Consider the following 16,148-nt stretch of genomic DNA (forward strand, 5'->3'; position numbering starts at 1 on the left):
CTTATCCATGAAATTTAAACAAATCCCATCTATCTCCATGAACGGCTCTAATAAAAGTTTATCAAAACCCTTTCTGAAACACTAAATATTAAACACCAGCACTTGTATTCTTTTTAATATTGTACATAACTTTTTTAAAAAGTCACCCATTTTTATTTGCTCCCTGTACTGAGCTCGTTGCAATGAAGAAACAGCAGAATCAAAGCATCTAAGACAGTAGAAAGAGACTAAGAAAGATCATCCTAAAAGCATAAAAAGACCTTGAAAAGGAACAATATCAGACAGGCATAGAGGTATATTAAGTGACAGAGGCAATAAAGAGAAAGAAAGGAGTAACATTAAGTAGATTTTTAAAAGCTAGCATTAGCTGGTAGGAAAAGTACTTAAGAGATTGCTGGTGGTCCAAGTGGGAAATTTAAGCAAAGAAATAGAAATTCATGAGGAATAGGACATACTACTTGAATGTATTTTGAAACTAGCTGCTTAAAATACATTGCACTGATCAGAAGGCTGGGTGAATGGCCACTTAGTGCTCTCCCAGAAAAAGTTATTTAGAAGGAAAAATGTCACCAATGTGTAACAGAATAACATTTATTTCTTTTAAAATATAAGTAACATTCCTACTAAAGTAGAACAATATCGAATGCCTGTATATGCACACAGATATGCAAAAGGGACACTAGACATAAATGTATTTCTCAAAAAAAAAGCACATAATGAAATTTTAAGAGCACTAAGGATATGGATTATTTAAAGGAATCCTAAAGTAAATTATTTTTCACAGTGAACAATTTATAAAATAATCATATCCTAATTTATTTAAATGTGTTTTCCTTTTTGGGGGGGCTTCCCTGGTGGTGCAGTGATTAAGAATCTGCCTGCCAAAGCAGGGGACACAGGTTCAATCCCCGTTCCAGAAAGATCCCATGTGCCATGGAGCAACTAAGCCCATGCGCCACAACTACTGGGCCTGCGCTCTAGAGCCTGCGAGCCACAACTACTGAGCCCACGTGCCACAACTACTGAAGCCCACGAGCCTAGAGCCCGTGCTCCACAACAAGAGAAGCCTGCGCACCGCAACGAAGAGTAGCCCCCGCTCACAACTAGAGAAAGCCTGCGTGCAGCAACCATGACCCAACACAGCCAAAGATAAATAAATTTTAAAAATTTTTTAAAAATGTGTGTCCCTTTTTTTAAATATTAAGTTCACTAATCCACAAAGCACTTATTGACTATTCACTTTATGCCAGGCACTGTAGATACAAACATTATTCCTGTCTCTAGGAGCTTACAGTCCAGTGAGTAATTTAGACACAATTATAATACCATGTGATGTTTTAATGTCTTTTCTTTTTTTTAAGTCTACAGGTAAACATAAGAAGGACCAGTGAAGTGTAGCTTAGGAGAGTCAGAAAAGAATTTATAGAGGAGGTGACATTTGAGTTGAATCTTGAAGGCTAAAGAGAAATTCAGAAATGAGGAAGAAAATAATTCCTAAAACATGTGCAAAGCCTTGGTGATTCATCTCCATATATTTAAACTGGAAATATTTTTCTAGTGTACATCTGACAAGAACCATATATGGTCTACTTAAATGAAGTTTTAAAAATTTTATTAAGTTTTTTTTTTTTTTTGCGATACGTGGGCCTCTCACTGTTGTGGCCTCTCCCGTTGCAGAGCACAGGCTCCGGACGCGCAGGCTCAGCGGCCATGGCTCACAGGCCCAGCCGCTCCGCGGCATGTGGGATCTTCCCGGACCGGGGCACGAACCCGTGTCCCCTGCATCGGCAGGCGGACTCTCAACCACTGCGCCACCAGGGAAGCCCCTATTAAGTTATTTTTAAGTTGTCAGAATTTATGTGAGATTGATGTATGTGTGTGTGTATACATATTGTATGTATATATACATACACACATATGTGTGTGTTAAAATGGTAATTAAAGATGTTAGAGTGAATATACATACTAGCTTCCACTCCCTTTATAAAATAAAAGTAAGTAGACGTGAAAATAAAACGAGGGTTCATAAAGGCACAAGAAGATGACAGCAAAAAACTGAATCCTAAATTGGCAGTGGGGGAAGTCATTTACATCTCTGTGAATGGAGGTGAGAATGGGCTAAATACAGAAGGATTTGTTGAAAGTATATTTAGAAAGCAGTTAGATCGTGAAATCTTATCTCCTTCTCCAAACAGCTGGGCAACTAACCCTCCTCCACTCTGTCCTCCCATCTAGTCTCCAAAGAGGAAAATCCTAGGGGCTCTGGACTATAGGGCATTAGCACAGATGAGGGAGGGCAGTGAAAGATAAAGTAAAATATTTTTTTAAAGAGAAAGTGAGCAAATGAATGTTGAGACTCTTCTTCCTACCCAACCCAAAATGCTAGCAGCTAAGATATACATACTCCCAAGGCAGCAGACTCAAAGAGTTTTCTCTGGGAAACGGACCAGCTCAAGAGAAACACCCAAACATATGGACATCCAAGGTTCCCCAAGGAGCAGCCCAGCCAGATCATCCCACAGCAAAATCCACAATCAACAAGCTAGGATACCCTCATAGCGTCCAATCAGTTTTATAGTACACAGCTCTTAAAGATCACCAGATATTTGATGAAGGCCTCTATTCCAAAAGAAATATCCCTGAGAGTACAGAAAAAATCAAAAATATGCAAAACAGAAGATGAAAAGAGAGAGAACCTGTCCAGGATGTCCAACATTTGAAAAACGGAAGTTCCAGAGACAACAAGGAAAACAGAAGGGAGGCAACCATTAAAGAAATAATTCAAGAAAACTTCCCAGAATTGAAAAACATCACTTTCTACACTGAGTGCCCACCAAATGTCCAAAACAATGTTTGAAAATTAAGCCACACCAAGATACCATATTGTAAAATTTAGAATAGTGAAAATAAGAAAAGATTCTGTCAAATTCCAGAGAGAACTAAGTTTCGTAAAAAAGATAAAGAATTAGGGGCTTCCCTGGTGGTGCAGTGGTTGAGAGTCCACCTGCCGATGCAGGGGACACAACTTCGTGCCCCGGTCTGGGAAGATCCCACATGCCGCAGAGCGGCTGGGCCCGTGAGCCATGGCCGCTGAGCCTGCGCGTCCGGAGCCTGTGCTCCGCAACGGGAGAGGCCACAACAGTGAGAGGCCCGCGTACCGCAAAAAAAAAAAAGATAACGATTTAGAATAGCACTGGAATTCTCAAATGAAACACTAGAAGCTGCAAAACACTGCTGTAAAATTTTGAAGAAGAAACTATTTCAAATTCTATTATTTTATTTCCTGCCAAAGTATCACAAGAACTCAAAAATTATTTCCCCTTACTGTCTCAGGGACCTACAGGAGTTTATCATCACCCAAAATGATGGAGCAAACAAAGAGAAAGCCACGGTATTTGGGAAATCCAACAAAAAAGAGAAATGATAAGAATCCCCAGGATGACAGTGAAGGGAGATTTCAAGATGAAAGGTTTGCAGCAGGCATAAAGATCGAACTGGAACAGGTCAGAAGGCATCAGAAAAGACTTCAAATTGATGGTCTATAAGATAGAGAATTTTAACTGAAAATATTTTAAGCCTTAAAAATATACAAATGAAATCATGTCCTGAGATAATATGTCCATGCCATTAAATTCATATTTAATGTAGTTAAAATCAAGCCGTTTTCTTGCCAATATTCTAAAACTTACCAGGGTGAATTCTTCATTAATGAAACAATGTAGCTATTTTAAATTATTTTTAAAAGATGTTTGCTGATGAGACTTAAGACATAGTTCACAGAGACCATCCATATACCTAGATCCATCAGACAGTGAGATATTTATCTAGATTTTAATACAGTAGTTTCTTCAACATGTGTAGAAAGAATATTTTATTTCTTTGTAGTAGGTCAAGGTTGAAAAATCATTTGAGAATTGAAAATGCAGGACAGCACATAATAGGCATTTAATAAACACTTGTTGAGACTGCTCTTTCTTTTCCAATCTATAAAGAGGCAAAGATAAAGTTAACTATATATTTTTATATACATACATATACATATACATGCACATACACATACATACACCCACAAATATTTAAAATTTCTCCTATAGCTCTATACTAGTTTTCAATTTCATTTTTCAAGATATTTTATAATTTTAAACTGAAGTGATTAAGTTTCAAAAATATGTTTTCTTAAAGATACTGGCTATTGAAAAATATTTAAAATAATATCTTAAAATATTTTCTATTAAATATAACAATATAAATGTTAGTTAATAGTTACTGACATTCTTAGTATCGGAAAAAAATTTCCCCAAAATGAATGACTAATCTGTTGAATTAAAAAAGGCTGATCTCCAAAAGAATTTACAAGTATTTTATTTAATTAGCTTTAATAAAATGACTAATCAGAATTGACTCTTCTTAAATATATAACTAAATGATTTGAAAATGTACAAAGATAAACCTGCCATAAGTGCCTCCAAATACACAGTATGTATCAGAGGTTGCAAATTTAAATATCCGTGGGTGGGTCGTGAGGGCGCAAAGTGGAGAATCTGCTCAGCTCCAGATAATGATTACCACGTAAGATCAGGCTCAGACCACTAGATCATTATTTTTCTCAAAGAGAAAGTGGAAATCTAGGTTGTTATGTGAATCTTCCTATTTTCAAATCTTGGCAGTAATTCAATTTTTTTTCAATTATTGCATTAGCTTAATCAAAACTTGTTATGTGTTCTAATTTCAGTTTCAGTTTATGAGGCTTGTAGTATATGTCCTCAAAAACTGAGGCCTAGATTTACCTCTCTGTTATGTGTATTGAATACAAATACACTTATGGAGAATGAATGATTCATTTGAGTGTGACTAAGGATTCAAATGAATCAATACATATTGAATACCACTTGAGCCAGACCTTGTGCAAAGTACTATGGCAGAATTAAGAGGTGTGACTAGATATAAATAATTGATGTAAGCTTCCAATATATCTCTCTTTCTTGGGCTTCTAAAAATTGGAATATAATTTATCATCCAAACCAGGACATTTGGGGAGTGAAAGGAGGCACTGTTAATAATTGTGCTAAGAATGATAGGTATAAACTGGGATCATGCCAGACAAACTTGACTGTATAGTCACCCTAACTAAAAGAAACTGATCTGCTTCAGTCTCTTGCCCCTGACTACCCCAGGCTCACAGCCTCCAAGGAGGATCCTACCTTGACAGACTAGTTCCTCAGTACTATGATGAAGAATCAGAAGGAAAGTGGGGAAAAGGGAAGACAAGAATTATCTTATGATGGATACAAGAGAATTGTTTTCTGAAGTTTTTTGTTTGTTTTGTATGTAAAAGTGCAGAATCAGCATCAATATGGAACAATAGAGGATGGGAGAAAGAAAAAAAGAAAAGAAAAATTGCTAAAGACTGTGTTGCTTTCAAGTCATTTAATCAAGAGAGGTAAAATACCCAAGTTATTTAAAAATACTTTTGTTGCATGGACTTTAGAATAACACCCCTTTAGACTGAACCAGAGAGGCTATTGTGCCTGCAATCTGGGGGGTTATATTTTATTTGGGGGAGAAAAAGATTAACAAATAGTTAATACAATATGATACAAAAGTCAGTGCTAAATTGTAGAATACAAACTACAGATCTGTAGGACTTAAGAGAGAAAGATCAAAGGAGGCAATATGAATCAATCTCTCCCTTCTAATTATTCTAATTTCTCCTTTAAAGGTATGCAGGAGACAAGTACAAGCAGAGAAGTCATGGTTTACATAAATACATGCCACTTCTCAATTGTTCATAACAGCAGTCCAACGAATCCCCACTAAATTCCAATTAAGTTGTCAAATATTAAAATAAAACCAAAGTCCAGGATTCATCAAAATATTATTTGTCATTCTTTGACTATCATACAATTAAAAATGATACTTAAGTTTTAAGTCTAGGTTCCACCACATCTTTTAGTCAGAAACTAAGGGAGTCCTGAGAAATGGCAAAGACACAAAAGTCTGGCCTCCAACCACCTGGATAGGCAAAGGCTTCAAACAAACCATGAATTTGCCACCAGGAGCAAAAATTCTACCTGATCCAGAACAAGCAGATTGTGAGCATGTGGGGCATCTCCAATACACATAATACATCCACATTTTCCAACTCATATACACAGACAGAATGATAGGAAACTTTTCCTCATTCCTTCCATGAACTGTCCCCACCTTCCCAGGATATAACACAAACACTTAGATTCAAGGCTGGGAGTGGAGGGGGAAGGGTGAGAGAGGAGAACATAAAAAAGATGAGATACATATACACAAATACTAAATTCATTCAGTCATCAAATATTTTGTTCACATCAAGCATTCATGAGTCGGGCAACACATACAGGCCATACAAATGTCCAAATATCCAATATTCTCCGTGGAAAGGCTGTCCAAATCCACACTACTTTCCTAAAGACAAAAATATTCATTTAGTTGAGCCTTTTGTGTGACTTGTGTTTACATAAGCAATTTGTAAATATCACTATAACCATAAGCTTGAGAAACACATTGAATACCTTAGAGAAAGGGCTATGTAAAAACACAGATCAGTATTACTATTCTATTATTCTGCAAAAAGCAGCACTTCTCAAAAAAGAAAAGAAAATCTGAAATAAAACAAAACCCACATTTGGTTTTAGACTACTAAAAGAAAATGCATTCTTTCGCCCCATCCTCACTCCTGAAATCCCCACGCCATTAGATTGTCAACTACCTTTCAGAAACCCTAGAGAGCCCATTTTCCAGTGACCTTTAATTAGTCCCTTCTGAGACACAATCCACTGGATAGAATTCTTTTCCATTTGCCAAAGTTATTTTCTAGCACTCCAAGTTACCACTTTTAGTTTCATTTCTCCCATGAACTTTTAAAATTCATTTCTCGCCATTTTGGAGATATGCTACCTTTAAGAAATAGAATAGGCAAACACTCTTCTGTGGTCACTGACTAAATATTAATTTTTAAGCAAGTTATCTTTATCTGAGTATCAGTTTCCTCACCACTTGCAAAATTGTTAAGAAGATTAAATGGGAATAGTATTCACAAAGTTCCTAATATTGTAAGGGATGCAAAAGAAATGGTAGCTATTTAAAAGAAGATAAAGAAGTACTACCTAGTATTTGCTGGGGGGGGACGGAGGCTTGCTTGGCATATCTTCTGCTAAAACTTGGAGGCACTTAAATTAGGAACATCCCTTCAAATATATAAAGGATGGAAAAACTAGCAGGTTTATGACAAAGACATGAACTACCTTCCAGTATTAATACCTTGGTTAAGCATTAATACATGTTATGAATCTAGAAAGGATTATAGGGTTTACTTCAGTCTTTCCTCATGATAGCAGCACCTTCTTTTATCAAAGAGAATCACTACAACTCCATATATTTTTATTTCAAATAAAAATTTTTAAAGTGAATTAAAAAGAGACATCTTCTAAATGTTCCTTCCGTGGTAAACAGTAAAAGCAAATGCATGTGACTCTGTTTATGGCTTAGGGGCATGCTTACCCAATATTGTGTCAAAAGAGAAAACTGCCTGACAACTTGCAACTAGGAAGTCAGACAGTTGGAGATACATACCTGGGAAAACTACCATCTAGAGACCTAACCTACCCTCTAGAAATCATTTCTAACCTATCCTCTAGAAGTCTTTCTAATAAAGACTACACACACATTGTGATTCTCAAGAGGGCCTAAGAGCCAAATCCAGAGCCAGTGCTGCATACTGACATCAGCTCCCCACTCTCATTGGGGCCTCCTATAGTCTCAAGGCTGCAGACAATTACCATATTATATGGTTAGCATACCATGCTAACCATATAATGCACTGAACCTTAAAATTTATTTTTCAACAGAGCACTTATAAATTATCTCTGTTCAAGCTCAAAATTCTTCCATTGAGTTTTTAACCTCCTTATACTCCCATGACCTAATATGGGGCTAGAATGATTTGATCTTTGACTTCTTTTAAGTGTATTGGGAGATTAGCACATTAACATCCAACAATGCTGGGAGCTCCTTGGACAAAAGTGCTGTTTAATAAAATACTTCAGGGCTTCCCTGGTGGCGCAGTGGTTGAGAATCTGCCTGCTAAAGCAGGGGACACAGGTTCAAGCCCTGGTCCGGGAGGATCCCACATGCCGCGGAGCAACTAGGCCCGTGCGCCACTGAACCTGTGCGTCTGGAGCCTGTGCTCCGCAACAAGAGAGGCTGCGATAGTGAGAGGCCCGTACACCGCGATGAAGAGTGGCCCCCGCTTGGCACAACTAGAGAAAGCCCTCGCACAGAAACGAAGACCCAACACAGCAAAAATAAATTAATTAATTAATTAACTCCTACCCCCAACATCTTCTTTAAAAAAAAAAAAAAAATACTTTATATTTTTTTCAGTAGTAAAATGAATTGCTCCTTTTTTCCACAGTACTGTCCTATGCAATTTGAGTTTTATCACAGCTTTCAGTAAAAAAAAAAAATTAATACTCAATTTGTAAATTAAAGAATATCTACTTTTTTCAAAATAAAAACATTACCTAATACAAGCCATAAGGAAACAAATACTAAAAAGCATAAAGAAGAAAGTGATAATCATGCATAACTCCAATACCCTAACAAACACTATGAATATACAGACACAGTACTATGCATATACATACCTACTTAATGAGTATATATATATTACAGAAATCGAATCATATTCCCTGCAGTAATATTTTAACCTAATATGTTTTAGAGATCTTGAACAGCTATAAAATATTCCATCTCATGAATTATCCATAATTAGCCAGTCACCTAAAATTAAAGATTTATGTTTTTTTCCAGTTATTCACTGTGCTATAATGAATTCCTTTACATTCCACCTTTGCATATTGGTTTCACTACTTCTTAGAAAAAGAATTATTAGTCAAATGAAATGGGTACTTAACATTGTGAAAGATATTGCCAGATTGCCTCTGGAAAAGTAGAATCAATTTACCCTCCCACCAACAGTGGATGCGAAGGCACATTTCCCTACAATTCGCCGAACATGGCTTATCTTCTCTCATCTTTACCAATTTGATAACAAAAATTCTATCTCACTGGTTTAATTGCACTTCATTACTTCTTTACTAGTAAAATAATCATTTGATATGTTTATAGAGCATTGGTATTACTTCTGTGAAATACCTTTTTCTAATTTTCAACTATGCTTTGTCTTTTTCTTATAGATCTACAGCCTGTTTTTGCTATTTCTTCGTGGGAGCTCTTCACACAATAGAGAGAATACATCTCTGTCTGCATATATTTCATAAATAATAATTACCAGTTTGTCATTTGTCTTTCAACTTTTTTGATACTTTTTGAATAAAGTGACTTTAAATCTTTATTTAGTCAATCTATTCATCTTTAAATTCAAGGGATTTGCGTCACACGTAGAAGGGCCTTCCTTATTTCAACATCTTAAAATTATTCATCTGAAAAATCTGTGAGTGTTAGAAATTTTTAATTAAATAATCTATCTTAAATTTATTTTGGTATTTATATAGTATAAAGGAGAGATTTGGTTTGTTATCTTTTTCTAAATTCCTAACCAATACTATTTATTGAAAAATCTATCCTTTCTACTCTTACTGAAATTCCATCTTCATCATGTGACAAATCACATATATTTTTGTCTTTCTGAACCTTCTTTTCTAAAACACTGATTTATATATGTATTTCTGCAGTAATACTATCCTTTTAATAATGTAGCTTTGCACTATGTTTTCATGTACAAAATATTAAAACAGGATGGCACACACCAAAAATATTTCCTGTCTTGTGCTATTTTCCAATATCAAACATATTGAGAAGGTCTAAGAACAAATGAGACATGATATTAATACTAACAATAAAAACTAATACAAATATTATCTACAGTTTACATACTATTTTCACACTACCTAATATGATGTTTACTACACTACAAGGTAGTTACTGTTACTTTTTTATTTTTTTGGCTGCATTAGGTCTTCATTGCTGTGCGTGGGCTTTCTCTAACTGTGGCGAGTTGGGGCTGCTCTTGGTTGCGGTGCGCAGGCTTCTCATTGTGGTGGCTTCTCTTGTGGAGTTCGGGTTCTAGGCACGCGGGCTTCAGTAGTTGTGGCATGCAGGCTCAGTAGTCGTGGCTCACAGGCTCTAGAGCGCAGGCTCAGTACTTGCGGCGCACGGGCTTAGTTGCTCCGCGGCATGTGGGATCTTCCCGGACCAGGGCTCAAACCCGTGTCCCCTGCATTGGCAGGTGGATTCTTAACCGCTGTGCCACCAGGCAAGCCCCCAGTTACTGTTTCTTATTCAATTATAAGGAGTTAAAATTTGTTCAAAGACTTGCCTATGATCACACAGCAAGTAACTGGAAGAGCTAAAATCTGAACTTCATATTCCATGAACCTTCCATGACCCCACTAAGTTAAAAATAGAGCAATTACCCATAAAAGCCCAAATTTCTCATTTTTTAATCAAACTATCTTACCAAGTATGTGTGTGTATATATACACACACATCTACATAAATGCATTATATGCCTATAACACATAAACACAATATGCCTTTATTTGAATGAGGAAAAACTTTAAATTCAGTCTGACACTCCTGAAGCATAAATAATTCCACCAATATTATAGACCGTAACTACATTAACACAGTAACAATGAAACAGAAAAACTAAAACTCTGGACTATATTTCCTAAGAGATAGTCACCTTCGGTCTCCCAAATATAGGTAGAAAATGAAAATGTTTTGTATTTCAACAAGAACATTCCCTTAAGGAATTACTAACCCAAAAGAGATCAGTTTTGGATACATCACAAAACAGGTCCCACTCTATGAGACCCCTAGGAAGGATCCACAAGCAGGAGACTGTAGCAGTGTGAGTTAAAAGTCCAGGTCAGCCCCAGGATTCATTGGGGAGAAAACAATCACCATTGTCACATGTAAGAGTATATAAGGTAGAGGGTCTACAGATTTCTCTAGGACCATGAGACACCAGCCACCACAGGGTCCTGTCATGTAGCCCAGCTAGGAGAAAAAAAAAAAAAATTTCAAAGAATGGCAGAAGGCGTATTACCAATACATTTCCCAAATTTTAGTGGCAGTGTTGTGTTAGCCAGGACTCCTGAATCACACTAGGTTACTGCAATGAAATATAATAACTATTGGCTTCCTAAGCCTTTAATGGCTTATACACATTATATTGTATATATTGTATACAATAAATTGTATGAGAAATATTAATCACATGTTCATGCTGTCAAGGACGACGTGCTAAAAAGTCCAAGTGAAGCAATTATATCCCAAGCACTGATGAGATTTCACACGTAGCAAATAGTTGTATTATATACTATGACAGTAAATTTGGATCAACTAAGTGCTGAAGAGAATCACATTTTTCAAAAATTCATTTCAGTAGAGGAAAGAGATGACTTGGAGAAAGAGAAAATGGTTTCAGAAGAGATACAGCATGATGGGGTTTCTTTGGAGGTCAGGGACTGGCTGGAAAGGAGACTCTGCCCACAGAGAAAACAGAAGCAAGAGATCTGCTGCGTGCTTGCAGAGTACTCTCTTGTGACCCAAGCTATCTGAGTGGCATGTTACGTGAAACACAGAAGCAGCCAGCACCTCGTCTGAAGTGAAGGATGCATCCTATACTTTTCCCTAGGTTGCTTGATTGCATCTCTTTCCAGGCATGATGAATCAATAGCAGACACAACCTCTCCACAGAGTAGCTTTGATAGTTAAAAAGGAAGTACGTTCTCAAGTACTAGAACCCAAAGATGGAATATGCATACCTAACCCTAGTTAGAGGTAAGCAAAAAAGAAGCTTGACTTTCAAAATAATTTGTTTTCCACAGTAGCAAATATAAACATGTAAAAATAAGATTGGGGTCATATCCTATAGAGCAATGAATCATTATGGAGAAATGACTGTGTGGAGATTCATTTTAATTTCTTCCTACAACATTCAAAGGAATTCAAATACTGAAAGGATATCTCAAAAACATAAAACACTTTGCAAGCCACACATGTAAAAATAACAGAGGTAAACATAAAGAATATTTTATTTTCTAACATATCAGGAAATAAGAAATTATCTAGAGGTTTCATTAATTTTCCAAAATTGAAGATTTTTTCCATATCTTTCTGGTGAGAGCATAGAGTGTTTCATCTTTGAAAATTTACAATGAATAAAAGCATTACTTGTTTTTGAAGTTAACTTAAAATTGAGATTAATAGTTCCACTAAACATGAATACATTTTGTATATATTCACATATGTATATTTTGTATAAACATGTACGGGGGGTTGTAACTATAAAGTATTTTAATTAAGTTATTTTTTCTATTATCAGGAAGTTATGTAAACCTGTAAACTAACTCCTGAAGTAAATGAATAATTCCTGGGACTTCCCTGGTGGCACAGTGGTTAAGAATCCACCTAGCAATGCAGGGGACACGGGTTCAATCCCTGGTCCTGGAAGATCCCACGTGCCGCGGAACAACTAAGCATGTGCGCCACAACTACTGAGCCTGCGCTCTAAAGTCCACGAGCCACAACTACTGAGCCCGTGTGCCACAACTACTGAAGCCCACGTGCCTAGAGCCCATGCTCTGCAACGAGAGAAGCCATTGCAATGAGAAGTCCACGCGCCGCAACGAAGAGTAGCCCCCTCTCGCTGCAACTAGAGAAAGCCCGCGTGCAGCAACGAAGACCCAACACAGCCAATAACTAATTAATTAATTAATTAATTAACAATAAAAATAAATTGTCCTGTTTAAAAAAAGAAATGAAAAAAAATGAAGAAAAATATCAGTCAGGAAAATCTATTCTTTTGTATTAATGAATTGTTGAATATATTAAATACATAAGAAATAAATCAAATACAGATGTTTACACATACATATTTCTATGTTTACATGATGAAAGCTTAGGGTTACTATTCAAGGTATTTATTCCAGTTATATTGATCTGTTGAGACAGAATTGTGATTTTAGCGCCCTCTGCTGGGTTTTCCAGTCACAAACTCAATCTAATGTCACCATTAGAGTAAAATCAAACATTTGAGACATCAAGTGAGAAATCACTTTTTCAATCCTTGATCACTTCAAGCCTTGGCAAAGATTATATAAAAGTTATAATCAAGATTTACTTTATTGTAACAGGAATTTATCAATTTTACATTAGGTTGAAGTATCATTATACATTTTTAAAGAGTATAATATAAAAGTTACACTAAACAAAATGTTTTAAGAAGTCTTATTTTTATCACTTCTTACTTGGCAATACATTCAGGTTTTTAAGACCACATTTATGGACTTCCCTGGTGGTGCAGTGGTTAAGAATCCGCCAGCCGGGCTTCCCTCGTGGCACAGTGGTTGAGAGTCCGCCTGCCGATGCAGGGGACACGGGTTCGTGCCCCGGTCCAGGAAGATCCCACATGCCGTGGAGTGGCTAGGCCCGTGAGCCATGGCCGCTGAGCCTGCGCATCCAGAGCCTGTTTTCCGCAACGGGAGAGGCCACAGCAGTGAGAGGCCCGCGTACCGCAAAAAAGAATTTAAAAAAAAGAATCCGCCTGCCAATACAGGGGACACGGGTTCGATTCCCTGGTCCGGGAAGATCCCACATGCTGCGCAGCAACTAAGCCCGTGCACCAGAACTACTGAGCCTGCGCTCTAGAGCCCGTGTGCCACAACTACTGAAGCCCACACGCCTAGAGCCCGTGCTCCACAACAAGAGAAGCCACCACAATGAGAAGCCCGCACGCCACAATGAAGAGCAGCCCCTGCTCACCACAACTAGAGAAAGCCTGCGCAGCAACAATGACCCAAGGCAGCCAAAACTAAATAAATAAATAGATTTATTTTTTTAAAAAAGACCACATTTATGACATTTTAATAAATTACTATTTTTCTAATTTGATCTATTTTCCCACCTTGTTAGTTCAATCAAAATAGTTTATTTTAAAACATCAGAATATTTATTTATTTATTTTTTTTGCTGTACACGGGCCTCTCACTGCTGTGCCCTCTCCCGTTGCGGAGCACAGGCTCCGGACACGCAGGCTCAGCGGCCATGGCTCACGGGCGCAGCCGCTCCGCGGCATGTGGGATCTTCCCGGACCGGGGCACGAACCCATGTCCCCTGCATCGGCAGGCGGACTCTCAACCACTGCGCCACCAGGGAAGCCCCAGAATAATTTTTAAAAATACTTTCTGCATTATTAGAAAAAAAACTGCAAAGCTTTAGAGGTACTCACCACTGCTAATAATAAAGAGTTTCATTTACCGAGTATCAAGTATGAGGAATACAGTATGTTATACACTTTCCATACATTATTTCCAGTTCTAAGAGATGAAAAAAAACTGAGGTTCACAGAGATAATATAAATTGCTCAAGATTAATTTCAGAACCAAGATTCAAATGTAGGTGTGTCTCAATCCAAAGGCTTAAACCTTTCTACCAAACGATGGGCAGCAGTGGGAAAAGAAAAAGCTTTTAACATACAATTTCTGTATTTGTCAATGCAACAACAACTTACGGTGGGGGGGGTGTAACATATTATTCATACACAAAATAATAGCTTAGACCTTTAGGAAAATATTTTTATTTTACATAATGCTGCCAGCTAGTGGCCCTACTTCATACTGAGCCATTGGGAACAGTACTTGATTTTTACATTACCAAATCAAAAATCCACATTTAACATTCTAGAATTATGTTCCTAAATTGGGTATGCATAAGCCTGACTTAATGATATTTTACATTACCACAGAACTAAAGGAGAATGTGTCCTCAACCACCATTAGTATCCCTTACCCAGACCTTGCCCCAACCCCCAAGAAAAATACTGGGAAAGAATTCAGCAAGTGCCAACACAGAGAAACTAAAAGGTATACTTAACACTATCCATGAAAAAGAAACCTACATTATTTTAAATATTTTAGGATAATTTTAGGATAGTTAGATTCCTTAGTGACAAAATACATAAATTTTTTTCTCCACAATCAAAAGCTTGCCATCGTGTGGGCATAAGAACAAAATCATTGCCTGAGTATTGCTGGACATTATTCTATGCAGATCGAAAATTAGAAAGCATTTGATAACGTAGTACTGTTAGCAGAATATGTTATTTTAGTTCAGACAATAAGTAGTTACAGTTGTGAAATTTCCTGAGAAGTATTTGAGCACAATTTTTACATTTAAAATGGTAATATTTCATTGATTATCCACTATCTTAAGAAAAATAGCCTATGCAACACATAAAGGAGTACACCGCTTCTATCATGGTATGTTGTTTAACACAGTGATATAAAGATATTTCTTGTTTGATTTCTTTCATTACATGACATTATAATTAAATGATTTTCTCAGTGGAGAAATCTATTATGACTTAATCAGAGACTTAGATAAGAAATTGATATATCCTATAATATTATAATAATGCATAAAATAAAATCATTCTGGTATTAAAGTATATTAGCAGCAAAGAAAAATGTTCTGGGTTCACTCTTTAGTGAAAGAGAGAAGAAGCAAGAAGTAGAAACACACACACCCAAACACAGCAAAGAAGGGAGAGACAGCCCCTCTGTTGGGCTGATTAACTGAAAAGGTCAAAACGAAAACAAGAAACAAAAGGGATAGTACTGGAGAATCCAGTGTTCCTCCTGACCTATGTTCTGTCATACACACACACACACACACACACACACACACACACACGTCAATAAAATAAACACTGTGAAAAAAATTTAAAATTCACTTTAAAAACACTAAAAATATTTCTATACAGTGGGTATATAACTTACAAATATTTCCTGTATTGTCAAAGCTGGTAAGAACATCTTCAACATTCAAAGATCCACTATTATGCCTAGAAAGGAATAAAGCATTTTCTTTAATGATTCCGAAATATTAACATTTATTAATCTTTTAAAAAGCTGAGACTATATTGTGATACGCTCAATACTCATAACCCTTTCCATGTGGTGTTTTTAAAATATTTCTGCCCACTAGAGGGAGAAGGAAAAGAAATAACAGATGAGTCTTTCGGATATTTAATGTTATGACATTTCTTGATGATTAATCTACACTTTAAAGTACTAATAAATATT

At 36.6% G+C, this 16,148-nt stretch overlaps 1 protein-coding gene across 2 annotated transcripts in view; it reads right to left on the reverse strand.

The window, feature by feature from the left end:
* The window catches only part of CAMKMT (calmodulin-lysine N-methyltransferase), a 411,942-nt gene that overhangs the window by 367,424 nt on the left and 28,370 nt on the right, over positions 1–16,148 (reverse strand). For both annotated transcript variants that reach the window (XM_033419162.2, XM_004265076.3), the window contains exon 3: positions 15,843–15,907. In XM_033419162.2, coding sequence (XP_033275053.1) covers positions 15,843–15,907 — 65 coding nt within the window. The remainder of the gene's footprint in view (positions 1–15,842; positions 15,908–16,148) is intronic.

This window comes from Orcinus orca, chromosome 13 (genome assembly GCF_937001465.1).
Source record: "Orcinus orca chromosome 13, mOrcOrc1.1, whole genome shotgun sequence".
In the NCBI taxonomy this organism is placed as follows: domain Eukaryota; kingdom Metazoa; phylum Chordata; class Mammalia; order Artiodactyla; family Delphinidae; genus Orcinus; species Orcinus orca.